The 17,907-nt window shown below is 41.5% G+C and overlaps 3 protein-coding genes across 7 annotated transcripts in view; all 3 read right to left on the reverse strand.

Moving 5' to 3' along the window:
- Positions 1-366: 366 nt before the first annotated feature.
- On the reverse strand, positions 367-3,720 carry nme5 (NME/NM23 family member 5). 2 transcript variants are annotated; one of them, XM_064973529.1, is made up of 6 exons: positions 2,803-3,720; positions 2,206-2,371; positions 1,708-1,913; positions 1,071-1,171; positions 685-803; positions 367-553 (listed from the first exon to the last, which is right to left on the reverse strand). In XM_064973529.1, exons 1-6 carry the CDS (start codon positions 2,820-2,822, stop codon positions 470-472), a joined length of 696 nt encoding a protein of 231 aa, XP_064829601.1. In that variant the 5' UTR covers positions 2,823-3,720; the 3' UTR covers positions 367-469. The 2 variants fall into 2 exon arrangements, with proteins under 2 accessions (XP_064829601.1, XP_064829600.1); XM_064973528.1 differs by having other exon boundaries at positions 2,206-2,443.
- A 130-nt stretch (positions 3,721-3,850) lies between these two features.
- rack1 (receptor for activated C kinase 1) lies at positions 3,851-7,722 on the reverse strand. Its single transcript, XM_064973526.1, has 7 exons — positions 7,506-7,722; positions 6,665-6,836; positions 5,955-6,198; positions 5,502-5,612; positions 4,923-5,063; positions 4,287-4,397; positions 3,851-3,964 (listed from the first exon to the last, which is right to left on the reverse strand). Exons 1-7 carry the CDS (start codon positions 7,612-7,614, stop codon positions 3,899-3,901), a joined length of 954 nt encoding a protein of 317 aa, XP_064829598.1. The 5' UTR covers positions 7,615-7,722; the 3' UTR covers positions 3,851-3,898.
- A 900-nt stretch (positions 7,723-8,622) lies between these two features.
- The window catches only part of LOC135545719 (collagen alpha-1(XXIII) chain-like), a 95,010-nt gene continuing 85,725 nt past the window's right edge, over positions 8,623-17,907 (reverse strand). For 3 of the 4 annotated variants that reach the window (XM_064973533.1, XM_064973532.1, XM_064973530.1), the window contains 3 exons: positions 13,994-14,080; positions 13,338-13,376; positions 8,623-12,497 (listed from right to left, as the gene is read on the reverse strand). In XM_064973533.1, coding sequence (XP_064829605.1) covers positions 12,495-12,497; positions 13,338-13,376; positions 13,994-14,080 — 129 coding nt within the window. In that variant the 3' untranslated portion in view covers positions 8,623-12,494. The remainder of the gene's footprint in view (positions 12,498-13,337; positions 13,377-13,993; positions 14,081-17,907) is intronic. The other variant, XM_064973531.1, reaches the window with a different exon arrangement.

The raw sequence follows: 17,907 nt of genomic DNA on the forward strand, positions 1-17,907 counted from the left end.
CCCACTCAGACCACTCCCAGCAGAATTCTTGCTTGAGGAATTGCTCTAAGTTGCTATTTGTTTATTTTTGACAATTTTCATTCCAAACATTCACAGTAAGGTACCTAATTGTTACCCAGAAATTATTTGATAGAGATAAAAAAAAAGAAAAGAGGCTGCATTGGGCCTTTAAAACACTTTATGTTGGTGTTTCCTTTATCTTGGCAGTTACCTGAATGTAGTGATTGAATGTTGATAAACACCCTGAAACATTTAAAGAAATTAACCCCATAAATGGTCAGCTAAACACTGCAGTTCTTATTATGTACACCATCATATTGTTAAGCAATCCTCCCCTCCCAAAATGAAATAGAAAATTGGATCCGGTTGTCAAAATCTCATTCTTTATTTCATCACAGGATTTTATGTAACAGTTTCTTGAACATGGATTTAACTGGTAAAGGCAGATGGTGTTTTCCGGTGTCTGCGTTTATGCTGCTTCCTCCCCTGTTGCCCCATCAAATATTTGAGGTTTGTTGGGATTATTTCTGACCAGCCAATCTGCCAACCAAGTCTTCGAGGGGGAAAAATAACCCCAAATAACTGAATTAGTTGATTCAGATGAAAAAAAGCAAATGTAACATGTACTAATGTTCATAGTGCATATTTGAATGCCCACATTTCTCATTCCAACCTGATACTTACAAAGGGGTCAACAGGCTTCTGTTTGCAGAGCTCAGTGAGTCCGCTGAGCAGCGTGGGGCTCACAAACCTGCCCAGGTAGTCTTTGGCTGCCTCTCCCATGGGGATGGGCTCGATCACAGCTGGACAAAGAGAGGGAGGGACCGACACACGGGTGTATCAGAGAGGAAATCAAAAGGGTATAACACACACACTGAGCAGAGAGGAAACCCCCTCCAACTTCTATTTAACTGTTGTGTGTGTGTATGACACTCCATGCACTATAACTCAGGTTGTCATTGTCAATGTAAGAACTTGTATTAAATGGACTACCTTCGATAAAATAAAAGTAATCACAGGTGCTGAAGAAAAGAAAATATTCAATGTGTGTGTGTGTGTGTTTAACTCACAGTTGGGAAACATGAACTTGATCTCTCTCTCGGCTGAGGAGAACGAGTCGCTGCCGTGCACTGCATTCCTCAGGTCAGAGGTGCCGTACTTGGCTCGCAGACTTGGGGAGTGATACAAGATGCACATGTTAGCTTACAGTAGAAGTGCTGAGTCATACAGGGAACACACAGTATTGTGTAGTACACACACAGTATTGATCGAGCACATGTACAATCACTCTGTACTGGTATGCATATATGCAGTCGGTAGGCATTAGTAATAAAATAACTAGGCCTACCAGTGTTTGAACTGAATGGACAACATTTTTAAAAGCATTGGACCAGTAGGCAGGGTAGCCTAGTGGTTAGAGCGTTGGGCTAGTAACCGGAAGGTTGCAGGTTCAAACCCCGAGGTGACAAGGTACAAATATGTTGTTCTGCCCCTGAACAGGCAGTTAACCCACTGTTCCTAGGCCGTCATTGAAAATAAGAATTTGTTCTTAACTGACTTGCCTGGTTAAATAAAGGTAAAAAAAAAAAAAAAAAAAGGTTGCTGGTTTAAATCCCAGAGCAGGTTAGATGGAAAATCTGTCACTTTGAGCAATGCAGCTACTTGCAGCTCTGACCTATCTGTACAATCCTCTTCCTTCTGACTGACCATTCTGGGTGAGTCTCCCTGGCCTTGGTGCAGTTAACAGGTCCTATGATGGTCTTCCAGTGGGCGATAGCCTGGTCTCTGGCCAGAGCAAGGGCGATGATGGGTCCAGAGCTCATGAAGGCCGTTAGGCTGGGGAAGAACAGCTTCCCATACTGCTCAGCATAGAAGTCACTGCACTGCTCCGGACTCAGCTGCAGCTTCCGTTTCTGTCAAAGAGCAGTTACAGACACACATTGTCACATACAGCAATGAATGACAAGTTTACACGGCAGACGTTGACCCTGCATGACCACGACTGGGGATCTACCTAACACCACACCCAATCAATCAAGTTTGTTTTGCCCAAGTCCTCCATCTATGCCCTTTGGCTGATTACTCTTTTCCAATAGTAGAAGAGTACCCAAGAGAAAGTACACCCTCTTTGTATTTACACATTGAGTCACACAAACTGCTTGCCAGCTGGATGGTCATTGCATGTCTCAAACAGTTAACACCAACCTGTAAAATTGTGAACCCAGATCGGAGAATGATGTCCTCAATCTCCTCAGCTTGGTGTATAGCATCAGGTTTGATCAACGCGAGAGTTCTCTCCACATAAATCCGAGGAGAATGCATCTGATTCTTTGGAGTTTCATAATCCATAACGTTAGCGCTTGTAAACAATCTTGACAAAATCAAAACATGGATAGGGGACGTTGGAATTAACTTGAACACTTTGCAATAGCTGGATTTGAATCTGTTAAAGGTCAAAACAAAACATTGTTTATTGTCTGAAGCTGACAGTCTGGCTTAGTAGTAGCCCAACCAGCCCCAACGCAAGATAGCGCCATTATTCATTTTAAAATGACAAACGACGTAATAGTAACAGCGTCATCTTGCGGTCGGTTGGGCTCGGTTTGGCTCAATGTCAAAACCTGGCAGTCTGATGCTAACGTTAGTTCGCCAATTTAGCTACATACCGTATGTTAAATTCTAAATGGGTTAAGGACGCTTGGCAAGTTAACAAGCGCTCAAAGCAGAAACATCAACCCGAGGAGAAAAGTTACCCATGTTAAATATTTTTACAAAAAAAACAACCCTGCTTGATATACAAACCTTTTCAGAGGCAAGTTCATTCACATCGACGTCGTTCGCATTGTTGCTAGGATACCCGGATACCCTTCTACGGGAAAGGATTTGGACAACTTTCACAAGTCCGTGGAGAAACAGGCCATGTCTAGACTTGACAGTTCATGCAGTTTAATATTCGGAGTTCTATCATGGAATTCCGAACGTGTCATGCATCTAAACTTAAGTGTCCGGATTCCCTTCTCCTGCGCTATATTCAAAATACCAGTATGTATTCTGCAAACGGCGGAACAGACAAAATATGCTAAACACAACTGATGGCAGTAGCCAACTAACCCAGCAAGTAGCTCTAAAGAGATAGCAAAACTACAGCCAAACAAAATTGTTTTTCTAAATACTAGCGAGCATGATACCAGCAAACAAGTTCCTCACAGGTAGGTATTTCCTTATGAACAGGTGCCCCGTTCCAAGTTCGAGACAGGTGGGAGTGCTGATGACGTAGCCAACTGTATGCGTTTCTGGTAGGCAGAATCCCCAGACCACCTCTGGAAGTGGTCAGCCAGATCTGAACACAGACCACAAAGCGACTTGTGCGTCTAGACCAGTCTTTTCAATGCGATCTTAGAATTCTGATAGCCTAAGTCGCATGTAAGTGTAAAGCATAGACATGACCAAAGGCTCAGCATAACTACCATAAATGTGTGGATAGTGACCAATGATTTATACAGCATTTACAGTAAGAAGTTTGACAAAATGAACCAGATGAATTTACCAATCTTATGAACTAATATATAATAATAATATATCCCATTTAGCAGACGCTTTTGTCCAAAGCGACTTACAAGTCGGCTGGGGCCACTACTTTTACATATGGGTGGCCCCAGCGGGAATCGAACCCACGACGCTTGGCGTTGCAAGCGCCATGCTCTACCGACTGAGCCACACAGGACCTACAGGACCTATATAACTATATACCAGGTTGTCCAAATTTGTTGCAGCCAATACAGAACCAAAACCCAGTTATTACAAAATATAAACATGTCTGCATCAAATTGTACAAACGATTTCAACAAAGTTAATTTAAAACTGTATTTTATTCATCACTGAATCTGTGAAAAGGTCCTTATCGGGTTCCGATGGTAACCTGCCACACTCGGATCAGGTTATCGGTGTAGCCAGCAAACAGGGTCTGTTGAGAGATAAGAAACTATGAAAATGCAAAACTAAAAAGATATGAAAATTAAATCAAGAGTATGTGTTTTTAACCATTCCAAGTGTTAAGGGGCATGAATATGTAGTCGTTCCTGTACCCATCATTATTGCAGGACTTGTCGTCAGAGCCTAAGCTCAGGCAAGAAATGTCACTTTATAATCACAGGGCAAGGCTAAAAAGAAATCCAACTGACACAGCTTTCTAAGAACAGACTGAAGTAACATGGCCCTGTTCTAGAAGTCCACCCAGGGTTCTAATTAAAGTTCTGTGGGATGTGATGCAAATGGACATATCATACCTGTCCATCAGCAGACCAGGCCAGAGAGGTGCACTGTGGGGGCTCGGCCTTGCTGTTGGTGCTGATCACCTCCTGTCTTAGCTCATCCACAATGATCTTACCCTCCAGATCCTGAAGGGAGGGGAGATTAACATGACAACAGGATTGATGGAGGCATGGGTTTGGACCAACTCCTATTTACACGACGTGAACATGGTAATCCCATTCTCAGATCCGAAAAGCCAGGTGTTACAGAAATGACAGTTAGCAGAGCTCAGAAACAGCCTCTTTATCATCATAGATATAAGATGGCAGTAGAATTTCCATCATCGCCCATTGACAAAGTATGAATAGAGACAACACCAAACTCTTTATCTATGCATAATCACTTTACCCCTACCTACATGTACAAATTACCTTGACTAACATGTACTCCCACACATCGACTCAGTACCCCTGTACATAGCCTCATTAGTGTTAGTTTATTTAGGAAACATTTTCTTAACCAACAATGCAGTTAAGAATAGTTATGGGCTTGTAAATAAGCATTTCATGCTAAGGTCTATCTATACCCATTGTATTTGGCACACATGACAAATAAAATTAGATTTGAACAGCACCATCAGTGCTGATGTGTTCTGGGAGTTGGAGTCTTACCCAGATCTTGATGCTTGGGCCGGTGGCGGCGCAGAGCCAGTATCGGTTGGGGCTGAAGCAGAGGGCGTTGATGTTGTCACCACTATCTAGGGTGTACAGGTGCTTGCCCTCATTGAGGTCCCACAGCATGGCCTGACCGTCCTATAGGAGGAGAATGGGGCTCAGGGTCAAAGGTCTGCCAAATGGAAGGTGCAAATTAAACATGCATGCTAGCTTTAAATGGTAACTGACATGCAATCAAGTATTGAGTCCATGGTCATTCATTGGGGAGACACGCCATCAACAAGAGCCCTAAATGACAAATCTCAGTGGACAGGTGTGAATGAACTCTCGAAAGTGCTGGTTTCGTTCAGAAACAGCCTCTTTATCATCATAGTGAAACAGAGAATGAGAATCCATCATTACTTTGAAACCAGCACATTTCGCTCTGCTACTTCTCAATTACTCCAATTCATATCACTGAACGGTGTATCAATTTAACCTGGTCACATTGACCAAGCAAGGGTACTGCAAGGGTACTGGTGAACTGTTTAAATCTATATTGTAATAGTAAATATTGGTAAAAAGCTTTCATCATACCTTTCCACCAGAAGCGCAGAGGGAACCATCGGGAGAGACGGTCACTGTGTTCAGGTAGCCAGTGTGGCCAATGTGGTTAGTCTTCAGCTTGCAGTTAGCCAGGTTCCACACCTAGAAACAGAAAGGGGTGGGGGAGACCACATGACGGGGTACATTAAGGGAAATGTAGTCTAGGTGTTTCAACCATTAAGTGTTACAAACATTGGATGAATGTGCAGTCTAGGTCCAGTACCCATCATCATTGCAGCACTTGTCAGATCCGAGGCTCAGGGGATAAAACTTAACATCGTAGTCATAGGGCAAGAAAGCACTATTTATCCTTAAAGCTTGATTTTACTACATCTACAGCAACCAACCCCCCCCCTTAAGTACCTAAAAATCTCAGCTTAGTTCAATAAGGAACGCATCCCACTATCCTAGTGAGTCACAAGTGACGTACACGGTCGTCTGTACCTTGACCATCTTGTCCCAACCACAGGATACAATGATGGGGTTGCTGCTGTTGGGGGAGAAGCGCACGCAGGACACCCACTCAGAGTGACTCTCATCCTGGATGGTGTACTTGCAGACCCCAAGGGTGTTCCACAGCTTGATGGTCTTGTCCCGGGAACCAGACACAATCTGGCGGTTGTCAGCAGAGAAAGCCACGCTCAGGACATCCTTGGTGTGACCCACAAAGCGGCGGGTGGTGGTACCACTGGAAGGTAGAGGACAGTTGTGTAAAGGCCCATGCTACAGATGACTAATAACATCTAATGGTGTTGTTCAGGTCAACACTGTAGAAACCAAGGCAGCACATTACATACATACACATATAGCCATGTCTAATCTTTCACAGGTAAGAGCAGGTTGCGTTCAGAAACAGCCTCTTTATCATCACAGAGATACAGTTGGCATTGGAAGTTTCATCACCACGTTGGAACCAGCATTTTGACTCTCCGTCTACCTACAGGGGGTTTTGTTCCAACTCCGCAGCGAAATTATAAACTAATCCTGGTCTATAGTTTAGACCAAAATCATTTGAATCAGCGGTTAAACAGCAACTAGAACAACTGCCTGCACACAATGTAGCACTCAGGGACAGGAATGACCTGTGTTGTTCAGGGAAAACCCTAAATGAAGTTGAACCATCACCCCACCAACCCTCCCGTCTCTAGACTTACGTGGTGAGGTCCCACAGACGGAGTGTTCCATCCCAGGACCCAGACAGAGCGAACTGTCCGTCCGAGGAGATGACAACGTCACTCACAAAGTGAGAGTGTCCCTTTAGGGCGCGTTGGGGGATGCCATAGTTGGTCTCATCACGGGTCAACTTCCACATGATGATAGACTTGTCTGGAAAAATAATAATGCTGATTAAATATTTAAATTCATTAAACGGGAGCGAAAACAGTTGAACAGGGGTTAGTGTCTTTAGAGGTAGTGTTGTTATTTTCAAAACTATAGGTAGGCCTAACTAGTTGGCTAACGTAACAGGATGTTGACAGAAGCAGCAAGCGCATAACCATTTAAATTGTACTACTAGGTAACGTTAGCCATGTATGAAAAGCTAGCCAAGTAGATACCTAGCCAGCCGACTACCGGTATGTTGCCTTCACTGACAGCCACGTAAATTCATACAAGTTTCAATCAGGAACATGTAATCGGTTTCTATGTTAGTTACAATTAGATTAGCAGGTCTAGAAACGCAGGTTTCATAAAATGGTCTCCTGAACATTTTTGCCACTTGGCGGTGCACGTGGATGTCAGCAAAGTTGACGTTTGCTGCCAAGGGCTAGCTAGCTAGTAGTCGGACGGAAAACTTAGTTGGAAAGCAGTTTTTCCACAAGCCATGTTTTTGAAGCACAGCTTGCTTAGTACAATGTGCCGCCTAGATTGATCTCACTTTATATGACTCAGACTGTTCAAGCAGTCGCGACTACACATCAATTTAAACAACCCAAGGCTAACATGCTAGGTGTTAGCCATATTGTCGTCCATCGTAGCGGGCGGAGAAGCGCTTACCTCGGGATGCAGACAGAATCATATCAGGAAACTGAGGGGTAGTGGCGATCTGGGTGACCCAACCATTATGCCCCTTTAGGGTCCCCCTTACTGTCATCTGCTCGGTCATTTTAGCGACGTTTTAGTGTGCCTTTTTTAAGGATGGATTTAGATTAGTTTGAGGGCTAGGTTTCCCTAGATCCTCTCACATTTAGGCACAGAGAAAGAGGAAGTTCTGACCCGGATGCAGATCATTTGAGGGGTCGATCGCGCGCAGAGTACACTGGGAGAACAGTTCCAACCCCTTCCTGCCCGTGTGCTGATTTGAGTTTTTACCTGGATTGTACTGTTCATGTGAAACAGTAGTATAATAATATTATTTGCAAGGTTGAAGAGACCATTACAAAGCTATAATTTAAAGCATATAGTCAATGTTTTTACATATCAAATCACATGAAATGTATGCATTTTTCCTTTTTATTTATAACACATCATTTGAATAGGTAGAAATAATTGAAAGTAGCAATCTTGATATGGATGGTGATAATCCCAAAAAGTGATCCCAAAAATGTATGACAGTTACATACATGTAAAGGCTGTAAAGGTGTGACATGAGATAGGCAATCAGCAACTATCAGGGCTCAACAGTGAGACCATTTTACTTGTATGCCAAAAATATTGTGCTAAGCGACCTGGTATTTTAATTTAGGAGCACCAGTGTGCCTAGAAACTTTAAAGATTCTTTAATACCTCAAATAGTTGTCAATGTGCTCCTAAATTTCCTTGTGTGTGCCTACATTTTTCAATTTAGGCGGACATGCTCCTCCTTTTAAAAAAGGTCATGTTATTATAAGAGTCATGGTTATTAGTAGGCCTAATGATTGCAGTTAGCATGTGTTATGGTCCTCTGCTCTGAATAATGTAGTAGTCCTATAATTTCCTAATGCAAAATACATATTCCTCCTAATTATAAACCTATATAGCCTACTTTTATAGCAAAAGGAGGGTAACTGAACTGATCAATGTGGAGACAGTCAGCCTTTGTGAGATTATAAAATAACTTTTAGTTCTGAGATTTCATTGGAATATAATTGCAGAAAATGGTTTAGAACAAATGACCAGAAGATGTTCAAGAAGGTAACAGTATATTGTACAGTTTATTTCAGTCTACATGTTGAGTTGACCAGATTTGGAATAATAAAGAGATAACGATAGCGGTGACAAAAATAGCTTAATTCTTTTACGACCAAATACACAACCAAATTAACAAACTCTAATTCATCTAATTATTTTTATGAAACACGCCAAACTGTCCTCAGACATTGTGTCAATAATGGATGGCAAATACTCAATAAAAAAAGAAAAACTGATGATATCTGCCAAAGAAATAAACACATGTAATATTGCAGAGAAACATCAGTTTGTTAAAGGGCAATTCCACCACATTTCAACCTCATTCATTATCTCCAGTACCATATCAGTGTCTACATATGTGAAAACAGTGTGTTTCTATGATATGTGGTTACAAAGACTCCCTGGAGTCAAAATACATCTGTTTAAGCTAGATATATCTTTTTTTTTTACAGGTGCTTAAAAGAAGAAAGGTGAAAAAAGAAAGATGAGAAGAAAGGTGCTCTGTGATATCCCGGGGTAGGATTAAAAGTAAAAAAAATATGTGATTTTCAAAACCTGCAATGAATTCGTAGCCCGAGAGGGTATTTTCTTGCTCCCTACACCGCAGGGAATCTCATAGTGTTTGAATATAATTGTTTTTAAAATGTGTCATCGGGTAGAATTTTTTTGCTTTATATTTTTTTCTACATAACGAAGAAATGCGCTTTTTTTCACATATGTAGACACTGGTATTGTGCTGGAGATAATGAACATTAGGTTGAAAAGCGCTGGAATTGCACTTTAAGGAAGGCACATTGCTGCATACAGTAGGGCCAATATTAAATTACCTTTATGGAAGGCACATTGCTGCATACAGTAGGTCCAATATTAAATTACCTTTATGGTAGGCACATTGCTGCATACAGTATGTCCAATACTAAATTACCTTTATGGAAGGCACATTGCTGCATACAGTAGGTCCAATACTAAATTACCTTTATGGAAGGCACATTGCTGCATACAGTAGGTCCAATATTAAATTACCTTTATGGTAGGCACATTGCTGCATACAGTATGTCCAATACTAAATTACCTTTAAGGTAGGCACATTGCTGCATACAGTAGGTCCAATACTAAATTACCTTTATGGTAGGCACATTGCTGCATACAGTATGTCCAATACTAAATTACCTTTAAGGTAGGCATATTGCTGCATACAGTAGGTCCAATACTAAATTACCTTTAATGTAGGCACATTGCTGCATACAATATGTCCAATACTAAATTACCTTTATGGTAGGCACATTGCTGCATACAGTGTGTCCAATACTAAATTACCTTTAAGGTAGGCACATTGCTGCATAGAGTATGTCCAATACTAAATTACCTTTAAGGTAGGCACATTGCTGCATACAGTAGGTCCAATACTAAATGACCTTTAAGGTAGGCACATTGCTGCATACAGTATGTCCAATACTAAATGAGAATGAAAAAGGAAACAAATATGATTGATCACCACATCCCAGTTGGAAATAACACATTGTGAATGAAAATTCTGAAACTTGTGCATTAGTAAAGTACAATATAATGAAAGAATTGCTTATTAACTTTCATAGTCATACATTTCATAGCATAAATGTAGTATAATGAAACTATATATAAGCTCCTGATATCAGTCATGTGCTGTTGACATTGAAATGGTGTGTGTGTATGTGTATGTGTATGTGTATGTGTGTGTGTGTGTATGTGTGTGTGTATGTGTGTGTGTGTGTGTGTGTGTGTGTGTGTGTGTGTGTGTGTGTGTGTGTGTGTGTGTGTGTGTGTGTAGGGTTGATAAAGAACCATACAAGAAGACTAAACACAGAGTGATCGAGCACCAAGAAGATAGATCTCCAAAAGACAATCCATAAAGTTAGAAAGAAAAATGTAAATCAGAATAAAACTGTCAAATGAAAAGAGATCAAAATCTGTCTTTCATGATGTGATAATGTATAAAAAAAACAAGTAGGTATAGTTAAACCAACCAACAAGGACTACCTTTTTGTCAAGGTGTGCCAATGTGTACCAATGAATACAACTGTTGTTAAATCAATGACTTTGGGTACATTATTGTACTTCAGTCCGAATGTACTAAACTCATTGGCTAAGAAAAACAAACAAACAATAACATTTTATGTCAGCAGCAAGACTCCATACTGTTGTTCAGAAAACAGTATTTCATCTAAATGTGTTTTTTTAGATAAGGTTAAGTGATAATCCTTAAATATACTTCAAAACTGTACTGTCAACACTGTCAGAAAATACTGATGTGATATTTCTAATTGACTTATGTCTGATAAAAGCCAAATTGATCACAAAATGACTTCATATTCAAACCGTTTGTTCAACTTCATTGATGGAATACTGCATATTTGGGAATACTGCAAATTGCTTCAGTTCTGAATTTGAATTTAACACAATGAACTCAGTATATTATACAAACACGTCCATGCACAGGAATGCAAATGTACTCAACTAGAATAAAATAAAACATCACACTTGTTATCACTGCCAGTAAGCCACACGTACATGGAAAGACTGTTAGAGACTTAAAGATTTCTCTTCGCAAACGACATACCTCAGTAACTTATTGCCTTAGTGTGCTGGTATGGGAGAGGTTTTCATGATGCTATATATTGCTGTGACTTGTGTTGATCATGCATTTTATTAAATGGAAACACAAAATAAAAGATGTCATAAATACACTTTCATCATATCCACATAATTGTATTACTACTACCACTATTATTATTATTATTATTATTATTATGTGACATCATAGGTAAATCCTTGCCTCTGTAGCCCAGAACCAACAGTGAGTGTGATGAAAACCACAACTACAATTTATGGGTGAGATCACTTCAAGTGAATGTGGTAATGCAGTGTTCTGTGTCGCCCTCTCCTGGTGTGTTTCCATAACACAGGATCTCAGTATTCCGAATAGAACTGAATGGCACAGAACCGTTCTGTCACTCTAGAGGTTGTCTGTCCTTTGTGCCCTCATGTCTGTCTGTCTCTCCCGCGTCTTCTCTCTGTCCTCCAGACCTGCTCTCCCCTCAGGGCTGAGACAGAGTGAGACATTTGCGTTTGAGCTTCTGTCTCCTCCTTTCAAAAACAGAGAGAGGAGAAGAGAGCACTGACTACACTCCTCTGTCTATCACACCAGGAGGTCTGTCCATCCATGGGATCGAGCAGGGTGGAGCAAGCACACACCCCCAGGCAGCAACAGGGCCAGGCAGCAACAGGGTCAGGCAGCAACAGGGCCAGGCAGCAACAGGGCCAGGCAGCAACAGGGCCAGGCAGCAACAGGGCCAGGCAGCAACAGGGCCAGGCAGCAACAGGGTCAGGCAGCAAAAGGGCCAGGCAGCAACAGGGTCAGGCAGCAACAGGGCCAGGCAGCAACAGGGCCAGGCAGCAACAGGGCCAGGCAGCAACAGGGCAGACGATACTCCATTAGTAAGGCAGTCATTACCCACTCTCCCTATTCATCAACCCTCCAGCAACACATGTGTCTGTCCGTCCATCTGCCCATCAGTCTGTCTGTCTGTTAGGTTAGGAGTCTGTTTGCTCCTATATTTCTCGTACCCGATGTTGCTCCAAGATGGCTGTGTTCCATTTACTACATTTTACTTCACATCTAAAGTCTAGGTGTACAAAAAATATCTGTATCGATAGACATATCCAGTCTGGTTAATACTGTTGACTCAAAATAACGTCCATAATAAAAAAACAAAGAAGCTCAATATATTATATAAAATGTTTCCATAAAAAGGCAAAAAATAACAAAAAAGCAATGTACTATTCAGTTGTAATATATACCATATCAATATGTACAGTGGCCACGCTTGATGTTAGTCATCACTGCAAGAGAAGGAAAGCAGGGATTATAGTGGGGGTCAAGGTCAAGAGGTCACAGATCAAGAACAACACAAAGGTTACTAACGTTAGCAAAGTCACTAGGGCTCTATAATACATGCTTTGTACTTACTCCTAATCATACTCATAAGAGGATTAATTATATAACATACGTGTTATAATCATACCCCAATCATATTTATTTATTGGGCTTAATACATGCTAATTGGTACAGTAAAATAATCTGAATTAGGGGATGATCATTGCATTGTTCACTGTTTATCTTGAAATTCTGGTTTGATTGACAATGTTCTCTCATCATATTGCATGTGGTTGCAAATTAATGTACTACATACTACTCAGGCAGGTATTAATGAATGTACTACATACTACTCAGGCATGTATTAATGAATGTAGTACAAACTACTCAGGCAGGTATTAATGAATGTACTACATACTACTCAGGCATGTATTAATGAATGTACTACATACTACTCAGGCAGGTATTAATGAATGTACTACATATTACTCAGGCATGTATTAATGACTGTACTACATATTACTCAGGCAGGTATTAATGAATGTACTACATACTACTCAGGCAGGTATTAATGAATGTACTACATACTACTCAGGCAGGTATTAATGAATGTACTACATACTACTCAGGCAGGTATTAATGAATGTACTGCATACTACTCAGGCAGGAATTTATTAACGTACTACATATTACTCAGGCAGGTATTAATGAATGTACTATATACTACTCAGGCAGGTATTAATGAATGTACTGCATATTTCTCAGGCAGGTATTAAGCCACACTGGACATTCAAATCCCCACTCACCTTGTGCCAACATCCTGGTATGGGCAGTCCATCTTGCCCCTAGTGGTAACAGAACAAGGGAGGGGTGGTTAGTGGTGCAGTTTCATGTCATGTGGGGTGAAAACACCAAAGAACTTTACCATACCACATGCAGTCAGCACACTGACAACCACATCCAGACCACAACACAACTCTGCATCATTTTCATAATAAAACATGCTGATTTTAAGATTCCTGTGACAATCCAGCCTGCTGATGTTAGGAGATGACAGATTTCAGAGAGAAAACACACATGGAACAACAGGCTAAGGGAAACAGTGCATGGGATAGAATGAGGGAACAGGCAGACACAAAAAGGTGAAAAGAGGTAGAGAGGTGGGAACAGGGAAAGATACTGTACCAAAGGACAGGGGGGCTCAGGGCCAGAAGGAGGAAGAGGAGGAGGGGTGGACTGTACCCCTTCATCAGAAAGTCCTTTAGTCCCATTAGAACCCTGTCAGCAAGAGCCAACCCACTGTTACACATACTCTGAACATACATCCCTCCCACAGACAGACGAAAACATCCATTGGAAATCATGGAAATAGAGATGAAAAAAACACAAAGTGGTTACATAGTTTATGCAGTCTGGCTCAAATGTCCATACGGCCATGGATGAAAGGTGAAGGTTGACATACCACAGGACAAGGCTGGTCCAGTCCAGGAGGACCCTGCTCCCCCTTCCCGCCCTTCAGACCTCTCTTCCCCATCGTCCCCCGGTCACCCTGCAGAGAGAGAGAAATAGCGAGAGAGATAGACTCAGTGAGCATAGCCTTGCTATTGAGAGATGCCGCCGCAGGCAGACCTGGCTCTTAAGAGAAGATGGGCTATGTGCACACTGCCCTCAAAATGAGGTGGAAACTGAGCTGCTCTTCCTAACCTCCTGCCAAATGTATGACCATATTAGAGACACATATTACACAGATCCACTCAGATTACACAGATCCACAAAGAATTTGAAAACAAACCCAATTTTGATAAACTCCCATATATACTGGGTGAAATACCACAGTGTGACATCACATCAACAAGATTTGTCACCTGTTACTACAAGGTCAATGAGTGTAAATACAACCCATATTTATGTTGATTTATTATCCCTTTTGTACTTTAACAATTTGCACATAATGACATTTGAAATGTCTATTATTTTGGAACTTTTGTGAGTGTAATTTTTACTGTTAATTTTAATTGTTTATTATCTACTTGCTTTGGCAATGTTAACATATGCCCTTAAATTGCCCTTAAATTGAATTGAGAGAGCGAGAGCGAGAGTGAAGAGCGAGAGCGAGAGCAAGAGAGGCAGGCAAGTCAGCTAGTAATTTAACTACATTTTGCAGTAGCATGTTGGTAGTTCAACTTAATAAACATCTTCTTAGTCTTTTCTGTAGTTAATTACTTTTTTGCCATGTAATGGTGCAGCTAACTATTGGAACAACACACTATATTTTCAACCCCCAAGGCATTTCCTGCAAATCCACAACACATTTGTATTATATGACATTTAAGATTTAGATATGATACTTTTTCACAAGGAGTTTAGATGCAGGCCTAGTGAACACATTTTTCAAGGTAACTTTAGTTACTTATTAAAAACGATATTTATCTTAATTGTAACTTCCTGTAGCTCAACTTCTTCCAGGGTGAAGTAATTGGTAATTTGGTAAACTATATTTTCAGAGTAGATTCCCCAACACAGAGTATTCCCCGTAGGCCTAAAACACCCAATATAACTGATCACAATCATCAAACAAGAAGATTAGATGAATCAGGTTCAAATCCGGGGCCAAGCTGGTATAGTGTAGGTTCAATGACGATATACACTGAGTGTACAAAACATTACAAGAACACCTGCTCTTTCCATGACACAGACTGACCAGGTGAATCCAGGTGGAAGCTTTGATCCCTTATTGATGTCACCTGTTAAATCCATTTCAATCGGTGTAGATAAAGGGGAGTAGACAGGTTATATATTTATAAGCCTTGAGACTGTTGAGATATTGATTATGCATGTGTGCCATTTAGAGAGGGAATGGGCAGGACAATATTTAATTGCCTTTGATCGGGTATGGTAGTAGATGCCAGTTGCACCAGTTTGGGTTAAGAACTGCAATGCTTCTGTTTTTTTTTTAACTCAAAGGTTTCCTGACCCCTCCTGTCTCAGCCTCCAGTATTTATGCTGAAGTAGTTTATGTGTCGGGGGGCTCGGGTCAGTTTGTTATATCTGGAGTACTTCTCCTGTCCTATTCGGTGTCCTGTGTGAATTTAAGTGTGCTCTCTCAAATTCTCTCTTTCTCTCTTTCTTTCTCTCTCTCGGAGGACCTGAGCCCAAGGACCATGCCTCAGGACGACCTGACATGATGACTCCTTGCTGTCCCCAGTCCACCTGGCCGTGCTGCTGCTCCAGTTTCAACTGTTCTGCCTTATTATTATTGGACCATGCTGGTCATTTATGAACATTTGAACATCTTGGCCATGTTCTGTTATAATCTCCACCCGGCACAGCCAGAAGAGGACTGGCCACTCCACATAGCCTGGTTCCTCTCTAGGTTTCTTCCAAAGGTTTTGGCCTTTCTAGGGAGTTTTTCCTAGCCACCGTGCTTCTACACCTGCATTGCTTGCTGTTTGGGGTTTTAGGCTGGGTTTCTGTACAGCACTTTGAGATATCAGCTGATGTACGAAGGGCTATATAAATACATTTGATGTGATTTGATTTGATATGTGTGTATCAAGAATGGTCCACCACCCAAAGACATCCAGTCAACTTGATACAACTGTGGGAAGCATTGGAGTCAACATGGGCCAGCATCCCTGTGGAACACTTTCTACACCTTGTAGAGTCCATGTCCCAACGAATTGAGGCTGTTCTGAGGGCAAAAGGGGGTGCAACTCAATATTAGGAAGGTGTTCTTAATGTTTTGTACACTCAGTGTATTGTAGACCAGTTGTGTTGATTAAGTATGTACTACATGTAACACATATTGATGGAACATTTAGTAAGCCAACAGTTGTTCATGCTTTAGTATCTCCATCAATGTAATTGTGGACAAAAAGTAGGCCACCATTTTTGTCAGGACTTACTGGGATTTTGAGGTTGTGAACTCTGGGCTATGCATAATGCAGCATCGTAATGCCATTGCCATGACAACATAGCTAACAATCCAGATGTTGCAGGAATGAATTCCGTTTCTCATTGACAACATACAAAAGGACAAGGTGGAGATACAGTAAAGGAGAGAAAGTTGCAGAAAGGAGTAGACACTCCACATAGACAGACAGACACTCCACATAGACAGACAAACACTCCACATAGACAGACAGACACTCCACATAGAAAGACAGACAGACATTCCACATAGCCAGACACTATTCTAAAACATTAGCATTGAGACTTCTGATACTGAATGGACCCCAGGTCTTGTTTGGATGCATAAGCCACCTCAAAGCAGTGATGTTGTTATAGAAACAACTACTGTTTCTTCCACTTTCAGATTCCCAGATGCCACAAATGAGTCGGTCTGAGTGAGGAAACAGCCCTCGATACCCCATACTATACACCTCTTATAAACAGCCCCCTATACCCCACGCTATACAACTCCTATAAACAGCCCCCTATACCCCATACTATACACCTCTTATAAACAGCCCCCTATACCCCACGCTATACAACTCCTATAAACAGCCCCCTATACCCCATACTATACACCTCCTATAAACAGCCCCCTATACCCCATACTATACACCTCCTATAAACAGCCCCCTATACCCCATACTATACACCTCTTATAAACAGCCCCCTATACCCCACGCTATACAACTCCTATAAACAGCCCCCTATACCCCATACTATACACCTCTTATAAACAGCCCCCTATACCCCATACTATACAACTCCTATAAACAGCCCCCTATACCCCATACTATACACCTCTTATAAACAGCCCCCTATACCCCATATACAACTCCTATAAACAGCCCCCTATACCCCATACTATACACCTCTTATAAACAGCCCCCTATACCCCACGCTATACAACTCCTATAAACAGCCCCCTATACCCCATACTATACACCTCCTATAAACAGCCCCCTATACCCCATACTATACACCTCTTATAAACAGCCCCCTATACCCCACGCTATACAACTCCTATAAACAGCCCCCTATACCCCATACTATACACCTCCTATAAACAGCCCCCTATACCCCATACTATACACCTCCTATAAACAGCCCCCTATACCCCTTACTATACACCTCCTATAAACAGCCCCCTATACCCCATACTATACACCTCCTATAAACAGCCCCTATACCCCATACTATACACCTCTTATAAACAGCCCCCTATACCCCACGCTATACAACTCCTATAAACAGCCCCCTATACCCCATACTATACACCTATAAACAGCCCCCTTACCTATAAACTCCTATAAACAGCCCCTATACCCCATACTATACACCTCTTATAAACAGCCCCCTATACCCCATACTATACAACTCCTATAAACAGCCCCCTATACCCCATACTATACACCTCCTATAAAC

Source organism: Oncorhynchus masou, chromosome 9 (assembly GCF_036934945.1).
Source record: "Oncorhynchus masou masou isolate Uvic2021 chromosome 9, UVic_Omas_1.1, whole genome shotgun sequence".
In the NCBI taxonomy this organism is placed as follows: Eukaryota; Metazoa; Chordata; class Actinopteri; order Salmoniformes; family Salmonidae; genus Oncorhynchus; species Oncorhynchus masou.